At 42.5% G+C, this 19,116-nt stretch overlaps 1 protein-coding gene across 11 annotated transcripts in view; it reads right to left on the bottom strand.

The window, feature by feature from the left end:
• The window catches only part of TRIM55 (tripartite motif containing 55), a 54,517-nt gene that overhangs the window by 19,818 nt on the left and 15,583 nt on the right, over positions 1-19,116 (bottom strand). For all 11 annotated transcript variants that reach the window (XM_066266232.1, XM_066266231.1, XM_066266234.1 and 8 more), the window contains 5 exons: positions 14,734-14,899; positions 12,682-12,777; positions 702-935; positions 266-288; positions 38-162 (listed from right to left, as the gene is read on the bottom strand). In XM_066266232.1, the coding sequence (XP_066122329.1) occupies positions 38-162; positions 266-288; positions 702-935; positions 12,682-12,777; positions 14,734-14,899 (644 nt within the window). The remainder of the gene's footprint in view (positions 1-37; positions 163-265; positions 289-701; positions 936-12,681; positions 12,778-14,733; positions 14,900-19,116) is intronic.

Genomic DNA, 19,116 nt, shown 5'->3' with positions numbered 1-19,116 from the left:
CTGCAATTTTGGCCAAAAGATCACAAGAATAACAAACCTCGGTAAAAATCAATTTCGCGTATTATTTTTTCTTCTCTATTGAGGTTGACTGTGAAGTGGTTCATATTCTCATAATCATGCTCTATTTTCTCCATTTGAAATGCCTTCGAAGCTTCAGAAATTCTGCAACAAAGACAAGTTGCCACTTTCTGTCACTGTTTACAGTTTGATAGCCTTGGGTAAAAATTAAAAGGATACATTTTTCCATGAAATGAAAATTACTTACTTTTGTAACAGGGTTTTGGCATTCTGTGAAAGCAAATAAAAGACAAGCTTGCTTAAATTCTTTTCATCAAAGACGGTGTTGAGACTTAATTCTTTCCTTTGCTGACTGAGAATCTCATAGCTTAGCTTGAAATGCCAAAAAAAAAAAAAAAAAAAAAAAAAAAAAAAAAAAAAAAACAAGAAAAAAAAATGCCAAAAATACTGCTCTTATATACCAGAACCCTCTTATATTTAAGCAATGTCATGGTCCCTTAAATATATATTTGTTCATGAAATTGTTTAAGTAGATGGAGAATAAGTACATAATGGACTTATATTTTAGTTGGTAAAATAGATCAGAATGAGATGTACATAAGATAATGAAAATGTGATGACAACTACTTCTCCCGACACCCACCGGCTTGGCTAATTGCCTTTGGTGCCAAAAGGAGACTTACCTGCAAAAACACTGCCATTTCTGGCTCATCCATGAACTGGATTCCTGACTCAACCAACTTTGATACATTTTCCAAATGATCAGAATACTTTTTGATCAGAGCACGAACATGTTCCAATTTCTCCCCTTGGGTTCGGGTGATGACTTGGGTCATCTCATTTTTCCTCTCCTCCAGGATGCCATACAGGTAATCAAACTTCTCACAGAGTTCCTGTTTCTGTTTTTTGCAGCATTCCTGTAGTTGGGTTAGCTAATGTTAGAAAGTGTTTGAAAGAACGGCTATTTGGAGAAATCACCTGGACATTTTGAGAGATAAGAAAATTTACTCTTGTAGGATATCTTTTCTTTTCCCTTAAACTGTCACTTACTAATAGATTCCCATTGTGTTACTTTAAAAATCCCACTTTTATCAAATTTTACATTTGGACAACCCCAAATCAATCAAATTGGCTAAATGAATCAATGATCTGTTCTTTTTAAGAATCTTCTGTTCTTGATAAAAGGAGAATTTCATATAAATTAAGACAGGCTTTGTTTAAAATTATATATTGGTTATAGAGCTTATAGGTTTATATTTTGCTTTGATATGAGTGCGTGTGTATATAAGAAAAAAACTGTGGCACTTCCTAGTTTGTACCCTCAGTCTCTCTCTGCCCACCTAGTCTGCTACTGTTCCCCTTTCAGCCCTCTCATGTACATTCTGAAGCTTCCAATGGCCTCTGCATCTGGGATACCTTCAAGCCAACTAATATGCTGCTGCCAAATTCATTTTCCTGGGTACAATGCTTTTCCTCTGTTATGACTCCCACTGCCCAAAGAGTAACATTTTAACTTCACTACTGGCTTTCAAACCCCTTCATGACCTGGTTCCTTTACAACATTTCACTCTTCTCCATCACATACTATTCCTGTGTCCAGCAATATTGAATCACTCACTTTCTTTGCTCATGTTCTCCCTCTATTTAGAATGTTCCTCTCCAATCCACACTTGCAGATGCTAAGCAACCTTAAAGACATGTTGAAATACCACTTCTTCCATAAAGCTTTCCTTGATTTCTATGGCTGAATGTCATCTTTTAATCTTCTGAAATTCCATAATAGTTATTGTTTATGGCATATACTTGTATCCACCAGGTGTTCTATTTATCCAATACTGTCTAATAACAGGAAATATTGAATCTAAATTCTTGGAGAGAAAGGCTGTATAAGAAGTCAGCGTTGTCCATTTGTGCTGTGTGACTAACGCATCTCCAGCACCATCCAGCTCCCTTTACTCTGAGTCCATGTTTAAATCATGACTAACTTTCCAGTTGGCCTGGTCTTTGGCTTTTTCAAGCCCTAGTAAGCCTGTTGTGTGTGTTTGCCTGTCTCCTTGGACCTGACCATCCCTGGGTCTAGGACTTTTAGGTCCAAGAACAGCTTTTGAGGCCTAATAATCCAACCTAGCTGTCCTGCCTGTGGATGCTTCCTGAATCCAGCCAATTTATCTCTGATATCTCTGACCTTTGCATGGCCCGTTACCTGTTATTTCGTATTGGTAAACATTGCTGTCTTTGATATCACACATTACTTTCTCCCTTTATATCAGCTTCTTAAATATCTAACCTATAATTTCCTTGAGGATAGAATCTGGATCTGCCTAGGACACATACCACCTTGGACAGCAGATATTCAATAAATATCTGTCGAATCAATTTTTTAAAATCACATTTCATTTTCCCCCAACTTCTCTACTATTCTCAGACTAACAGGGGAAAAAACAGATGACCTAAAGCAAATTGTTGGATATGAAGATACTCCACAAATGTGCAAGCAATACATGCCTCACTCCTCTGCCTCCCTTGGATTATAGTCAGTTCTTATCACATTGCTGACCAGTTACAATACATGAAGGAAATCTAATGGTACAAACCATTTTAATCCTTTGAGTAGTATGAGCATTCATGTATGTCCTCATGCCTCCTGACCATCCAGAGTATGATCATAACAAAAAAATTTTATTTTAAAACTGTGTAAGACAACATTAAAAAAAAGGCAAATGTATGTTCTTCTTGTTTCCATAAATCAGTTATCAAAAAAACATGATTTTAAGTTAATAAAACTGTAACTGTAACTAATTTCATTTTTTTTTTTTTAAAAGTCACTTTCAGGGATCAGTGAGCATGAGAAAAACTCACTACTCAAAGGGTTAACAGTAAGTATAGCATTGCTGCCATCCACCCATCCATTCACTCATTTAACAAACTACTTAAGCATGTCATTTGTGCTAAGCACTGTGCAAGTCTCTGGGAACCTAACAATAAACTAAACATAGTTCCTGTTCTCAAGGAGCTCACAGTTCACTGAATAAAAAAGACTGTGTGCCAAAAATGTAATACAATCCAGTAAGCTGAATAATTAAAATATATTAAAGAGTTATACTATGTTTTATAGAAGCATAGAAGTGGGGACTTAAATCCAACCCTTTTGTGGGTGCGGAACATTTCAGGGGAAGGCGACCACGGTGGTGATGTTAGCTCAGGAAGAGCTTCTTAGAGGAAGTGGTACCCAAATTTGGCCATAAAGAATGAGTAGAGGAGGTACAGGAGGGGATGAAAGTGTGTGAAGTCTTGGCAGTTGTCAAAGTAATAGGACAAAGCCCCACACAGCATGTCCAGACATGGGAATTGCTAGGCTTACCAAATTTCCATCTATTTCCAGCACTTCAGCTTCAGATTTAGATTATTGTGTGGCCTAGGAACTGAAGCCAGTTAGTAGCTTCCCAGGCAAACTTTCTTTCTCTGTATTGTCTTCTGTTCTAAGCTTACAAGCAACCGCTACATTCCTGAAATATGCTTTTGATGTTCAGATGCTCTACTGTTTACTGTGAACATATGGTGGTTTCTAGCTAATTTTTCTAAAATGAATTGTGTACTTAAAATATTTATGATAATGAGTGTTATATTAAGATGTGATACTGGCAGAATGTCTTTATTTCCTAAAAGTTTTCTCCCATATGATTTAATATGTGTGAGAACACTCAAGTTTGTAAAAGTCGATTTCTTGTCAGTGAGACTAATGTAAAGCCATGTGTCATGGCTAGTATACTTGCTCAAGTCAAATAAAAATCACTTATTTGGGCCATATAATTTTATTCAGTGGCTTAAAGGGAATACCAAATATTATTTTATGTTTATTCTGGTTTTTTAATGATTTATACTATATTAAATTTTGATTAAAATCACTATCATGTTAACAGCAACTATCACTTGTTTATACTTTACAGTTTAGGAAATGCTACCCTATGCAAAGTATATGCTTAATAATAATATTAATTTCAATACCTACTGTGCCTTTGTAAATATGGACCTGAAATGCTTTTAATGGTGACTTTCTAATAACCTAAAAAATGGAATGGGAATAATGTGGACTTCTGCATTACCAAAATGTCTGCAGGCCCTGGCCGGTTGGCTCAGCGGTAGAGCGTCGGCCTAGCGTGCGGAGGACCCAGGTTCGATTCCCGGCCAGGGCACACAGGAGAAGCGCCCATTTGCTTCTCCACCCCTCCGCCGCCTTCCTCTCTGTCTCTCTCTTCCCCTCCCGCAGCCAAGGCTCCATTGGAGCAAAGTTTGCCCGGGCGCTGGGATGGCTCTGTGGTCTCTGCCTCAGGCACTAGAGTGGCTCTGGTCGCAACATGGCGACGCCCAGGATGGGCAGAGCATCGCCCCCTGGTGGGCAGAGCGTAGCCCCTGGTGGGCGTGCAGGGTGGATCCCGGTCGGGCACTTGCGGGAGTCTGTCTGACTGTCTCTCCCTGTTTCCAGCTTCAGAAAAAAAAAAAAAAAAAAAAAGATGCAAAATGTCTGCAGACAGCACACTTTAAGGTGTGATTGTTACCTGCCAAAACATGTTTATTTATTCTCCACAAAAACTTGCTAACCTCAAAAAATTTCTCCTTGCTTTCAACATACCTTTTTACTTTAGGCCCAGTTATAGCTTCCCCTTCCCCCCACTTCTCTGAATACTAAATGAATCAGATACATATTTTTTGAACTTTCAAATTGATTCTTTTCAAATATTCTCCATATTCTTCCTTTTGATGTCTCTGGTTCCTTATTTTGGGGGTAGGGGAGCATGGTTGTGCATGCACCTGCATGATCATATTTAGCAATTGAAATAACTTCCATCATAAACACTCTAGGTGTTTGCCTGCAAGCATATTCTGATGTAAAGCCTCAGCCTGCACCATACCCTTCCTCCTGAGTCTGCTTACAGGTTGGTTCGGAGAACCAAATAAAAGTTGTTTGCAATACTTTAATGAAAATAAGAGTTATCCCATCTCTAGGAAGAGCCCAATATGGATGCAATATACAAAAAAAGGGTGACTTTATAAAGGGAAGACTATTCTGCCCATAATGACATGGTAGAATGATGACAGATGGGTTATTTGTTCCTAACCAATGCCATACTATTGGTATGAAAAGAAAAAAAGAATCAAGTAGTAATTTAGTTGTTTCCTTAGAAGTGTGTAGGTAACCTTTAATGTTTATCTAAAAACCACTATTTAGCCCTGGCTGGATAGCTCAGTTGGTTAGAATGTTGTCTCAAAATGCCAAGGTTGCAGGTTTGATCCCTGGTTGGGGCAAATACAAGAATCAATCAATGGTCTATGGCCATACCACCCTGAACGTGCTTGATTTAGTCTGATCTTGGAAGAATCAACAAATGAATGCATGGGAAAACAAACTGATGTTTCTCTCTCTCTCTCACCCTCTCCTTTCTTCTCTGTCTAAAATCAACCAGTAAATTTGTTTAAAAATAAATAAAATAAAAATAAAAACCACTGTTTAGCTGTAGCCTTCCAAAAATGTTAAAAGTCACTGACTCTAATTTTAGCCACCTTTATATTTTTGTGGAAATAAGATAAAATAATATATACAAGTGCAAAGAGAACCTTTTAATGGGAAGAAAATCACGCTGGCTGGTTGGCTCAGTGGCAGAGTGTCAGCCCAGCATGTGGGTGTCACGGGCTCGATTCCCGGTCAGGGCACACAGGCGAAGCAACCATGTGCTTCTCCATCTCTCCCTTCATTCTATATCTCTCTTCCCCTCTTGCAGCCATGGCTGGGTGGAGCAAGTTTCCCCAGGAGCTAAGGATGGCTCCATGGCCTTGCCTCAGGTGCTAAAATAGCTTGGTTGCCAAGTAAAGGAGCAACAGCCCCAGATGGGCAGAACATCACCCCACAGGGGTCTTGCCAGGTGGATCCTAGTCAGGGCACATGTGAGAATCTGCTTCTCTGCCTCCCTGCTTCTCACTTAAGAAAAAAAGAAAGAAAAGAAAAGAAACAACAATAGATGATCTTATTCTAGAAGAGGAGGTAACCTGACAAGCAAAGTACTGTCATACCACTATTTTTCACGGCCAGACTCTCAGTGGCTCAGTTTTCTCCAGGCACTTATTGTAGTCTAAAATGATCTTGTTATCTATCTCTTCTGCTAGAATAAAATCGTCCTGAGCAGCAGGGGCCTTTTCTGTTTAGTTCATCACTATTTCCCCAGAATTATGTGCAGAACACAGCACATAATGCTCACATGAGAATACGGTTTGAATGATGGAATGAATGAATGAAATATGACTTCTGTCTAGGAATAGTCAGCCTTCACTCAAAAGTTTCTCCTTTGTTCTGTTCCAAACAAGTAGGTATTTAACTGGATTTCCCCCGCTTCTGCTTCACTCGATGCTCAAAAGAAAGAGCAAGAAATAGCTATGCAACCCTAAGGAAGTCATTTAACCTCAGGACAGTTGTTTTTGTTTTTGTTTTTTAATCTGTTACATTAAGGGATGGGACTGGATGGTTGCTAAGGTACCTTCTTTCTCTACAGTCTCAATATTCTATAAATGCCTCTTTATATATAAAATGCCTCTTTCAATTCCCAGAGTTTCAGAGTAGTCATCTATAGCACCAACGTGTAAATTTTATGTCTTAGCCCTGTGATGTAAGTCCCAGCTTGGCAATGTGTTATGGCCACAACAGGAAAAACCTGAGACAATTGTGGCCACTGCTCTTACCATGTAAGGAGTGTGGCTTTGTGACCAAAATAGAGAAGACGATAAGCTCTTAGCCCCACCACTTGTCATTGAGCAGCTGGCTCTACCCGCCCATTCATATCTCTACAGCATTCCTCCATTTAAGACACACTTGTTCAGAGCTGCCAATCTCTGGGTCCGCAAGTGCCCACCAGGTTCACTTGAAATATAAGACTTCAAAATTCTCTTCATTAAGCCAAAAAAAAAAAAAAAAAGGTTAAAAAGTATACAGTAGATTAATAATACTAAAGAAAGAACTACATTAAAGTAGGAAGATTCTCCCAAAGAAATCAAACCCAACCCCTCACTCACGCAGACCCATCACAAGCTCCTGGAAGGAGCCCCATGAGTGCAGACTAGGAGAAGAACCCAGTCTCTGCCAGGCTGCTCTAGGAAGGAGACAGACACATGAGAAAAACATTGTCCCTGCAGGCACGTGGGCTGGTGGTCCATCCCCCTCCAGGCTGCTGAGTTCCTCTGTGCTGTGTTCAGTGGAACAACTCTATTCAATGGCCTTGGCCCTCAACAAGCCCAATCTTGTGCTCTCTTTCTACCATATTGTGTCATCACCCTCTTCATGTTAGAAAAATAGTTATGTTATCATTTATGGAAATGCTATTGCTTACTCCTGAGGTTCTTATTCAATAGCATTAGGGGTTTTCTGGTCTAATCCAGATCATTTAGAAGGTCCTTGAGAAAACTCCCTGAAGGCTGAGAGCCAGGTGAGCCCATCCTAACTTGAACCTCATGGCTCAGTAAAAGCCACAAGACCATGGCAAGCTGAGCAGCTGTTCAATTCACTCCCATCTGCTGTGGGTAGTTGGTACGTTTTCTGAAAGAGGCTCAGCCTCCCTTGGCTACCAATATTTCAAGTAACCACAAAGCCTCTTAGAGAAAGATAGAGTTTTCATTCATTCTCAATTTTTCCCTCAGGGGGAGATGCTCTTTCTTGCCATCCTGACTGACCAAGGTCCTGACATGCTTATTCTGACACCACCTGCAAAATGCTCCAGTGGTTTAAATGACCGTTAACATTATCAGAATAAGTGTGCTCTTTCTAAGAGAACTCTGGGTATGATACAAGATGAAACTTATTGAGCCGCTGATGTGTGCCTCTTACCCCAATTTAGTCATCACAGCACTGTGAAGAAGGCATTCTTATCCCCACTGTATTTTTAGGGAAGTTAGGGACAGAAAGCTGAAGTAACTTGCTGGGGTTATATAATTAAGTGGCAGTGCTAACATTCAAACTCTGGAATCTGTTTTTTTAAGCACATGTTATATTGCCTTTAGAGTATTGACTTAAAAATTAGAGCATGCTGATTAAAGAGATTCTTATTATGATCCTACTTCCTGTTTGTAACTGTACAGACAATGTCTCAAAGCTGTTCGGGTAAAGTCACTGTTTTGGAAATGAAAGGATTTGTTGTTCTCATTGCAAAGTCATTGGAGAATTTTATTAAAGTTGTCATTTTTCAGATATTGCAAATGCTCAAGATCAAATAATATTTATTATTGAATCTGTAGCTGTTTCCCCTAGACAGGCATCCATACAAAACAGGATTATTTCTAGCCTGCCTGCCCCACTGAGTCAAGAGGACCAATATTAATAGTCTGCTTTCTTGGGGTCCAGTGACATTGGATAAGTGCCATTTACAACGACTATAAATAGGAGATAATGTTTTCTAAGGATGAAGAATGAAAATCAAGCACATTTTTCTGGAAGCAGAGAGTTCCCAAAACAGTACACTTCTCTACCCCCACTGGAAGTTCCTCTCCTCAGTCCCAGCCTGTCCTAGAACATCTCCGGGCCTGAAAAGGCAAGGGTAGCCCCAGGCCATTCTGGGCTCAGCTAGAACCCAGAAGGCCCTCCACTGTCCTTAAGCCAAAACTCTGGGAATGCCCCAGCTGAGCTACATCAGTCAGAATGGCTAGAAGGACTAAAGGCTCCTTCATCTACCATCAGACCACAGCAACAAAGAAATAGGCCGCTCCCCTTCTGACACAGTTTATGTTACCCTTTTGTGTGTACAGTCCTTCTCAATGCCATCACATCACCACTGTGAACTCACACCAACTGGATGCATTATTTTAAAGGATAACAAAGAGTCCACAGTGTGATTTCCCCTAAGCTCAGCAGCTCTCCAGGGCCAGTCCTGGGCCAGGTGCCTACCAAGCCAGCCCTGCAGGGCATTGCATGATTAGGGACAAAATTAGACCTGTGCAGGGAGCAGACACTGGACCAAAGGGCAGGTGTCAGGCCTGTCTTTGGGATAGGTGAAGTAATTAGGGAAGGATAGAGCCCACCTCAGGGGCTACTCTATTTCCATCCCTCAGGGGTTCCTCACCAATCAGAAGAGAGAATCCTTTAACAACAGCTCCCCACCCCCTGGTCTGCAGCCACCACAGGCTTCTCAGAAAACATTTCCAGGCAGGTGGTGAGCGGAGCCAGAAAGGAAAACAACTCCAGGCAGAACAGGCGACATAGGAGCTCTGTGATTCTGACCCCAGGTATAGAATTCACCTGCTAAGCTAGGTAGGACCATTTCACCCTGAGTCAAAGACGCAGTGGGCTTCACTGGCTGACTTCCAGGCTGGCAAGAAGTGGGCCTCCGGTGCTTTGCCCCCTGATAAGGCCCTACCTCTACAGGAGGGTACCTTAGTGATTACAGGTGTGCACAATGTGGCCATTTTGTGGCAGCATCTCTGTCCTCAGAGCCTCTTAGAATGCTGGACATTGGTGTCAAGTAGGAATCATAAAATCAGAGACCTCCATGGGGCTCTGAGCCAATCCCTGCATTTCCAGATGAGCCACCTAAACTGATTTGAAAGAACTGCGCTTATCTGAGCCATATTCATTCACTTCTTATTTACTTTATTGTTTGTTAAAAATATCAGGCTCACTTTAGAAAAATGTGGAATGAAGGAAAATATACTGCTCACAAAAATTAGGGGATATTTTATCGTTTCATATTCACTTTGAAATATCCCCTAATTTTTGTGAGCAGTATATAAGGAAGTCATTAAAAAAGTGCCTGTGCTCCCACTATTCACTGCTCTTAACCTTTGATTTCTGGAGTTCCCCCCCCCCCGCCCGTGGATGTATATTACGATTCCTGCCCATTTACAGTCTCATCTTCAAGCCTCATACACAACAATTACACCTCCTCCTCTAGTAACCTGTGAAAGTAATTATGAAAGAGCATTATGTTTGATGAATATTTATATCAGTAATTGCAGAGCTAGTGATCCCGATGGTCGCTGCCAGGAAGCTCTCCCTGACATCTGCACTAAATCCCTTCTGCTGACTAAACTCCAAACCTGTTCCTTCTGGTCTCGTTCTCAGTGGAAGAAGAAACAGCTGTTTCCTATGGCACCCCTGAGCCTGCAGGGACAAAGCCGGTTGTCAGATCTCCCCGTGCCCTCCCGGTGTCCTCTGACACTGGCCAGATGGAGCCAAGTTATTTGCACTTGCTCAAGGCCAACAGTGACTCACAGGACTTTTCTCCTGTATATTCTCCGGCCTCAACTTGCCTGACAGAAAGCATGTCCCACCCCAGAGGTCTCTGAAGGCCCAACCAGAGCCGAGTATAGAGATTACCTCACTGGCTGTAAGCAACACACTCCTATTTATACACTCAAGACTCAATGTGGCACCACACTGGAGTGCTGATTCATGTCTTAATGGTTTGAGTTGTATTTGGCCTTTACTGTAAATAAGTAAAAATAGAAAAGTTTATATTGTCCATGTCGCAATCTCTTTGGGCTTTTCACCAGGAGAAAACTTTTCTTCTATGAAAGAATCCCAGATTTATCACAAATTTTTATAGGAATATGAGTATGGAGAAGAGAGGAGATTGACTTTAATGATGTGTGAATCTAAAATGAGATGATTATGGCCAATGTCTTGAAGTCATCATCTAGGAAATGGCCTTTGGCTTTTGATAGAATGTGCCTTTAGAAAAAAGAAGAAGAGGGCATTTATCAGGCCTCCACCATCTCAGGCACTGTTCTAAGCATTTTGTTTATGCTTATTTAGTTCCTCACAGTAGCTATACAGTAGGTCCTATGATTGTCCGATGTTTACAGAAGAGAACTTGAAAGATTGAATATACATGTGACTGGAATGTAAAAGCAGAGTGCTTAGTTAAAAAAAAAAGTAATAAGCAGAATGAGAACCACAACACAGTGCTATTTATAAAATTAAAAGTCATGCATATAGAGGCTCTGGCTGGGTAACTCAGTTGGTTACAGCATCATCCCAATACACCATGGTTGTGGGTTCAATCCCCAGTCAGGGCACATACAGGAATCAACCAATGAGTGCATAAATAAGTGGAACAATAAATTGATGTTTCTCTCCCTTCCTTCCTTCCTTTCTCTCTCTCTCTCTCAAATCAATAATTTTTTTAAAAAGACATGCATTTAAAATAGTACACATTTTTATAAGACTACAGGTGAATGGAACATCAAACATGTTCAAGTGGTTATTTACAGGGAAGAGAGCAGGAGTGGGAAATGGGGATAAAAGGAAATAGATACCAAGAGGGGCCTTGCCCCCAGACACGGAGACAATAGCCATGAACTGAGCAGTGCAGTGCCTCGGCTCTCTGCACACCAAGTCTAACTGAAACACAAATTACCCTAAAGCTTTGAGCACAGAGGGAGGGATAAATGGCTCCAGGGTACAGATGTCTTACACCTGCCTTTCAGTAACATGGCTTTACTAGTCTGTGCATCTTAATTTTTTTTATTTATTCATTTTTAGAGAGGAGAGAGAGAGAGAGAGAGAGAGGAGAGAGAGACAGTGAGAGAGGAGGGGGAGGAGCTGGAAGCATCAACTCCCATATGTGCCTTGACCAGGCAAGCCCAGGGTTTCGAACCGGCGACCTCAGCATTTCCAGGTCGACGCTTTATCCACTGCGCCACCAAAGGTCAGGCACTAGTCTGTGCATCTTTAAGTCTTGAAAAGGTATCTTCTACAGAGCTAAACCTTTTTAGGTTTCAGCATTTAGTCTTCAGCAATTACACAGTTTATAGCTGACCTTGAGAAAAAGTGGACTCCCCATGTTTTTTACACACCAAACTGAGGTGTGAGCCAAACAGCCTCCATTCAACCATTTGTTCATCAAGTTTTCACTGAGTGTTAATTATGTGCCAGGCAGAGGGCAGACAGAGGAACGAACCAGAACTCGGGACCTCCCTGAGCTTCCAGTTCCTAACCCATTCTCTAACCATGGTCAGGCGGACAGCTCTCCTCCTGCTGACCTTGTGCAGACAACTGTCAAGAGCGCACATACATCTCAGGCCTGCACACAAATTCCCAAAGCACTAACTAGCACTTCTTAAGACCATTTAGACTCCTACAAGGAAACTGTGCTATAAAAGCAGACAACACTCATTTTCATTAAGCGGAATTTTTTTTCTTGTAACTAATTTTTCAAAATGGGTTGATCAAGAAAAAAACAACAGGGGGTGGGGGGAGGGGCACAAAGAAAACCAGATAGAAGGTGACAGAAGACAATTTGACTTTGGGTGAGGGGTATGCAGCATAATCAAATGTCAAAATAATCTGGAGATGTTTTCTCTCAACATATGTACCCTGATTTATCAATGTCACTGCATTAAATTTAATAATAAAAAAAAGGGGAGAAATGTAAAAAAAAAAAGGTAATAAACAGAAAACTCATTAAAAAACAAACACGTAACAAAACCCTAGTAAGCATGGTGAAATCTGCCTGTTGACTCATGTGGTAACTTCCCTTCCTGTACCAGGAGGTGAATGTTTCAGCGACATACCAGGAAGGAGGTCGTTCTATAAGGAGAGATGAGAAGTTGAAATGAGGATTGGCGCTGAGGAAGCCACACACCCAGGAGTTCGGGCTTGGTTTCCACTCCTGTGGAGTGTTGACTTACCTCGATGGTTTTACAGGTGTCCTCCAGCTGGCTGATCACTCCCTGGACTCGATCGTTGCTTCCCACGAGCACAGCAATGCCATCGCTTAGCTCAGACTAGGGAAGAGAAAAGAGGGGCACAAGATCTTAGGGGTTTCCTAGTTAGCACTGGGGGTTAATCATAGTGTTGTCCTCATGGGTTCTTAATGTAGGATCCATAAAACCCTACGGAGTAACAGCAAGGCCCAGGAGGTCTGTGAGCCTCCTAGTGTTGTAAATAAAATTCTATATGGATGAGTGTAGAAATGCACTTGTGTGGGAAGAAGTTTCACATTTTTTATCAAATTCTTAACAGATTGTGATCCTGCTAAAAACATTAAGAATGCTGAAGTATAGGCCATAGATAGAGAATAGCATATTCAAGCTAAAGAATTCCAAGTATTGTTTATAAATTGAATGGAATCCAATATGTGACATCAGGGACCCAAAATAAATTATTTGTGAGTGCAGCGGAGGATCAGTTTTACAAGGGATATATGTATGGTAAATACTCATTTACTTATTCATTTATTCAACATATACTCGTTATGCACCTTCTATGTGCTAAGTGTACACAGATTCATGTACTAGACTAAGTCACTACTACCTTGAAACTACCAACATTCAACTGGTTCTAGGGGAAATTCCTCTCAGACTTTTAACCTGAAGAGATTCCACAGTTTGTACTTACTCTCTTCCCAAGGTTGGCCTAACAAACACCAGAGAACACAGAATGGGGACTTAAGAGACCTACATGCCTGGTCCAACTCAGTCTTTAACTTCTCTATGATGTTGGGTGACAAGTGTAATCTCATTTTCTCACACATTAAGTGGTAAGAGCAGTGGATGTAAAACAGTTTAATGCTGCAGAACCCTTTCTTCAAATGGAAGAAAGAGGTGAGAGTGAAGCTGCTTTGGCCACACAGGAGTGAGGTAGAAGTCCTGCCATCTGTCCTTCTGTCCATCCCACATGAGTCTCCAGGGCTCTGAGGGGAGAAGTGTGAAGCTGATCCTATTCAGTTCTAGCATACTAAGATTTGGGGGTGGGGTGGGGGTGGAAGAAAAGGGGGAATAAATCATAAGTGGGTTGAAAAGTAAATGTTATAGGGTTCTCAGTCGTTAGTACTTTCGCAGTTAGTACTCGCTGGTAGGAACTGGTGTTACCCAAAATTTTGGCTTCTAAATGTGATGCCAACTCTGATCCTCACAGGAAAGCACTGATCAAAGGTGGAGTCTGTGATTCTGGCAGGAAGAAGCGGAGATGTGGAGCTGCTCACATTTTAGGTGCTCAGACTGGCTGCACCTATCTGGACATATGATTCTATGTTTATTTGGATCAAATGGGTAAGTTCCTACTTGTCTGTGGGTGAAACGATATTGGCAGTTAGTGATAAGCCTGGGGAAATGCCACATGTGGTCAGAATGAGGGGACTGAGCCGGAGGCCCTGGGGTGGGGACACTCAGAGGAGGCCTTTCATCAACAGGCTGAGGGAGAGAAGCTAGGAGGTGGGTTTCACCTTGCCAGCAAAGCAATGTAGTCAAGCTGTTCTTTAACAAAATGTCAATCATTATCTCCAACCCACTAGGAGTGGGTGAGGCAAGGTGGCAGCTGGCTGGGGGGTGGGGTCAAAAGGAATCTTTTGTTGGTGAAGAAAGAAAAATATTCCGTGACAGGAGTAAAATGTTATTCTTTTCTTATCTGTAGTCTGAACTTCAAATAATGCTTGAGCAGCTTGAGCTCAGAATCCCCAACTCATCTTTAGCAACCTCCATAAGGGCACAAAAACAGCAACCATTCCCCTTAGACCCCCTTCTTGACCCTCCGCATGCCCCCCTCTCTGGCCTCCCCGCCCCCCAGAGAACCAAACGTGTGGCCATGTGCATGCAGCATCCCTTCTCGCTGGCCCCTCCGCCCTTCTAGTCTCAAGGCCCTGTGTCCCTGTGTTGTTCGGGTGTCTTCCTTTGGTAGCAGGGAGCCAATCACAAGGGCACTGGGACTTGGCTGCGGAGGAGGAGCCGGAGGCACTCTGTTACCTTTTGCCTCTGGAACACGTGAGTGAGGGGGGCCACCTGGCAGTCCTTGTGTGCCCCAAAGATCTTGCACAGAGAGCAGGTGGGCACCTCGCAGTTCAGACAGTAGATATTGATGCGCTCCTCTTCATGCTCCTCGCACCTGGGCTGGTCGGACTTCTTTTCTGGTCTGGGAGGAGGTAGCAGACAAATGTGTCAGCTCTCATTGGGGCAGAGCCCAGGCGAGTGATCAGCATTGCAAACCCCAGCTAGCTTCTGTTCTCAACAGTAACCCCTCTGGAGGGCACCCATGGTCAGTTTCCCTACAAGTTTAGCAGTAATGGGCTGACCAGTTTCTAACAACCAGCCTGGGGTGAGTTGAGGTGGCGGGGTGGAGACTCTGATCCATAGAATTTGCCAATCTCCTTGGTGTGAGTAAACCCAGTGTGGCTGATTTCAAGTTGTTGAAGGTTAGAAAACCATCTAGTGGAACTCCTGAAGGCTAACACTGGGCTCCCAAGTTAGGAACGTGCTCCAGCACTGTTTCCACAGCCGACTAGCTTCTCAAAAGAACTCCTGCCATTAACCCAGAATATTAAAAGTAAATAACTCCCTGAGGACTGGCAGTGGTTAAGAGTGGCTAGTGTAAGCTCAGTGAATGTGCACCATTATACTTAATAGGCAATAAGAAAAATGCAAAATGCTGTCCTGGGACATGGTATACCTTGAAGTGCAAACCTCAGAGATAATTCCCAAGTTTTAGTTTTCCCAACAGGTGAGCACCAACCAAAATTTTTCTGAGCTACAGCAGGTCATAATGAAGCACTGGATTTGTATGTGCTAGCGAGACAATGAGCAGGCAATAAAGAATTGAAGCCATGAGTGAGGGGAGGGGACAAGGCTTCACTACTTAAGGACAGCCTGTTAGCTGTAGAATCACCCGTAGCAGCTCAAGTTCACAGCATATGAGAGCACCGTATACATTCCCCTAACCATCAGCATGGCTTCAGTGTTACGTGCAAGATCGAAATTACACCACATTATTGCTCTAGGCTCCCTCTAGAAAGTGTGATGGGTGGTGTGGATGCAGTCTACTCATACAAAAATCTGTAATTTTTATGCCTTATCTAAATGCTGAGGCTAATAGTTTTCAGAAGTAGTTGAAAATTTTAAATACAAATCCAAAACTTTGCCTCTTATTCCCAAACACATGGTTTTTTAGAAGCATCTCAGATTTGGGACTGATTTTCTTTTAGTTTATTCAAGACCTACTGCCCTGGCCGGTTGGCTCAGCGGTAGAGCGTCGGCCTAGCGTGCGGAGGACCCGGGTTCGATTCCCGGCCAGGGCACATAGGAGAAGCGCCCATTTGCTTCTCCACCCCTCCGCCGCGCTTTCCTCTCTGTCTCTCTCTTCCCCTCCCGCAGCCAAGGCTCCATTGGAGCAAAGATGGCCCGGGCGCTGGGCATGGCTCTGTGGCCTCTGCCTCAGGCGCTAGAGTGGCTCTGGTCGCAATATGGTGACGCCCAGGATGGGCAGAGCATCGCCCCCTGGGGGACAGAGCACTGCCCCTGGTGGGCGTGCCGGGTGGATCCCGGTCGGGCGCATGCGGGAGTCTGTCTGACTGTCTCTCCCTGTTTCCAGCTTCAGAAAAATGAAAAAAAAAAAAAAAAAAAGACCTACTTTTTATTTATTTATTTTTATTAAGTGAGAGGCGGGGAGGCAGAGAAACAGACTCCCACATGTGCCCTGACCAGGATCCACATGGCAAGCCCCTTTCTGGGCAATGCTCTGCCCATCTGGGGTCACTGCTCTGTTGTTTGGCAACTGAGCTATTTTAGCACCTGAGGTAAGGCCATGGGGCCATCCTCAGCATTTGGGGCCAACTTGATTGAACCAATAGAGCCATGGCTACAGGAGAAGAGAGAGAGAGAGAAGGGGTATGGGGAAGTGTGGAGAAGCAGATGGTCAGTTCTCCTATGTGCCCTGACCAGGAATTAAATCCAGGACTTCCACACATTGGACTGATGCTCTACCACTGGGCCAATGGCCAGGGACAAGATCTACTTTTTAAAAACTGCAGGTCTTTATGGGCCATGAAATCAATTTAGGGGATTATGACCAGCATTGTTAAAATAAAACAGAATAGTCAATACTGTGAACTAGATATAATAAGGATAAGTATTGATATGTGAAACTTTTGTTTCATTTATACATATACATGTATGTACATATGTATGTATAGACATATGAATGTAGACCTGAAACAACAGTATATATTTCATGTATATCTATATATCTATATCCATCCATGTATGTAATGGTTGCTAGATTACAATGCAAAATGTACTTCCTACTGTCAGACATGAATTAAAATGTTTGAAAACCACTAATATTGATGTGTGGCACAATGTAGCCGCAGACCCGAACTCGGAGAAGGGCAGTGAATACACTGATTTAATCTATAAGTCACGAAGTTGAAGTTGAGTGCTTGAGACTGGAAGAAGCCCTGGATTTGGTAAGGAAATTGTAGGGACTGCCAGATAAAGATTTCAGAATCTGATTTTTATAAAAAATTATTTGTCCTAGTCTCATAGCAGTATGTTTTCCCTGAATTCTGTGACCTCCTGACTGATTTCTGCCATATGCCTGGAAGCTAACTGAGGAAAATAAACTCCACAACTAAGAAATTTATCTCCCCTCCCAGGTGTGTCTGTTCCTCTACTAGCATGTGAGTTCTGTGAGGGCCTGGCCACGGTCTGTCTTCCTTTTTGCTGGATACCCAGTGCCCAGAACAATGTCTTGCATTAGAGTGGGTGCTCAGTAAATATTTTTTTAATAAATGAATGAGAATTGAAAGAGAATTTGCCAGATTAATGAATACATACTCTAACATCGAGCCTCTCATCTGGAATATGGGAAAAGCGGGGCTTGTTGACACTCGTGAGCAGCAGAGAGACCAAACAATAGCCTAGAGACTCCATTGATAAATGACAAAGCCCTCTGGGGTATGTAGAGACGGGGAGTTGTGGTTTGGCCTTTGTAGGTCTAAGGCTTCTCCACCTCTAAAACTTTTCCTCTCATGTGTTTCCACCTCATAATAAATGTCAAGAAAGTGTCTGGAGCACATTTACTGGAAAGCAGCATGGGCAATGCTACTGCGGCTCATCTCTCGGAGCCGTTTCCTGAGGGCTCCTGCACCCCTGGTGCCGTTCTGGTGTCAACAGCTCTGATCACAGACTGTGTTACAGGACTTGATATATTCAGGCTATGCAAGCATGGAAGATGTGGAAATAGTCATGGGCTCTATGTTTGGTTTTTGATTGTAATTATTTATTTTTCATAATGCAATACAGAGCGAGAACTATTTCCCTTGTTCCATATGAGATTGTGCTTCTTTAGGTGACAACATGGGCTTAGAGGCATTCCTCACTTGTAAATGAGTATTTAAGAAAATCTTTAGACAAGTTAAGAGGTGTAACAGACTCAGGATGAATGTGGCATGTAGAATAAAGATGTAAATACCCTATCATGACCTGAGTGTGGCTGAGCTCACAGTTGTGGTTCAGGGCTCAGTGCCAAATGCTGGCCTTAGCCATTCAGTGCAGACTTGACTCAGGGAGTCTGTAGGCTGTGCTTTTTGGCCTCTGAGGTTGCTGGGGCCATCCTAGAGTTCCTGAAGGGTAGGCATCTGGTCTTAAAGAAGCATTTCAGGCAGCATCTTTAGAGTCAAATAAACTAATCTTAAAGCTTAATTCCAGCTCAGCTTCCTCATGCGGTGGCTGTGTGGCCTTGGGCAAGTTACTTAGCCTCTTTCAGGCTCAGATTTTACTCATATCTAAAAATTTGGCTAAAGGTCTTCTAATTAAATATGGCAGAATTTAAATAAACACATGCATTTATTTATTTATGTTTCCTGTTGAAATCTCACTAAAATAAGAAGCCTTGTAGTTCTGTTTGAATGTTTAAAAGTATATATATGAATTACTTGAATAAAATATTAAAACCTTTTAATAAGGAAATAGAAATAATAGTCACCACCTCACAGGATCATTGTGAGGATTCAAAAATAACACATGATTCGCTTGTAAAGCACCCTGAACAGCAGCTGTCCCATACACAGCACATACTATACAGTTTTATTTACTGTATTTTTTTTTTTGCATTTTTCCGAAGCTGGAAACGGGGAGGCAGTCAGACAGACTCCCACATGCGCCTGACCGGGACCCACCCGGCATGCCCACCAGGGGGCGATGCTCTGCCCCTCTGGGGCGTCACTCTGTTGCACCCAGAGCCATTCTAGCACCTGAGGCAGAGGCCACAGAGCCATCCTCAGCGCCCGGGGACATCTTTGATCCAATAGAGCCTCGGCTGCGGGAGGGGAAGAGAGAGACAGAGAGGAAGGAGAG

The sequence above is a fragment of the Saccopteryx bilineata genome, chromosome 3 (genome assembly GCF_036850765.1).
Source record: "Saccopteryx bilineata isolate mSacBil1 chromosome 3, mSacBil1_pri_phased_curated, whole genome shotgun sequence".
Classification (NCBI taxonomy): domain Eukaryota; kingdom Metazoa; phylum Chordata; class Mammalia; order Chiroptera; family Emballonuridae; genus Saccopteryx; species Saccopteryx bilineata.
Note: the sequence above shows the minus strand (reverse complement) of the source record. Positions and strands in the feature narration are given on the sequence as shown.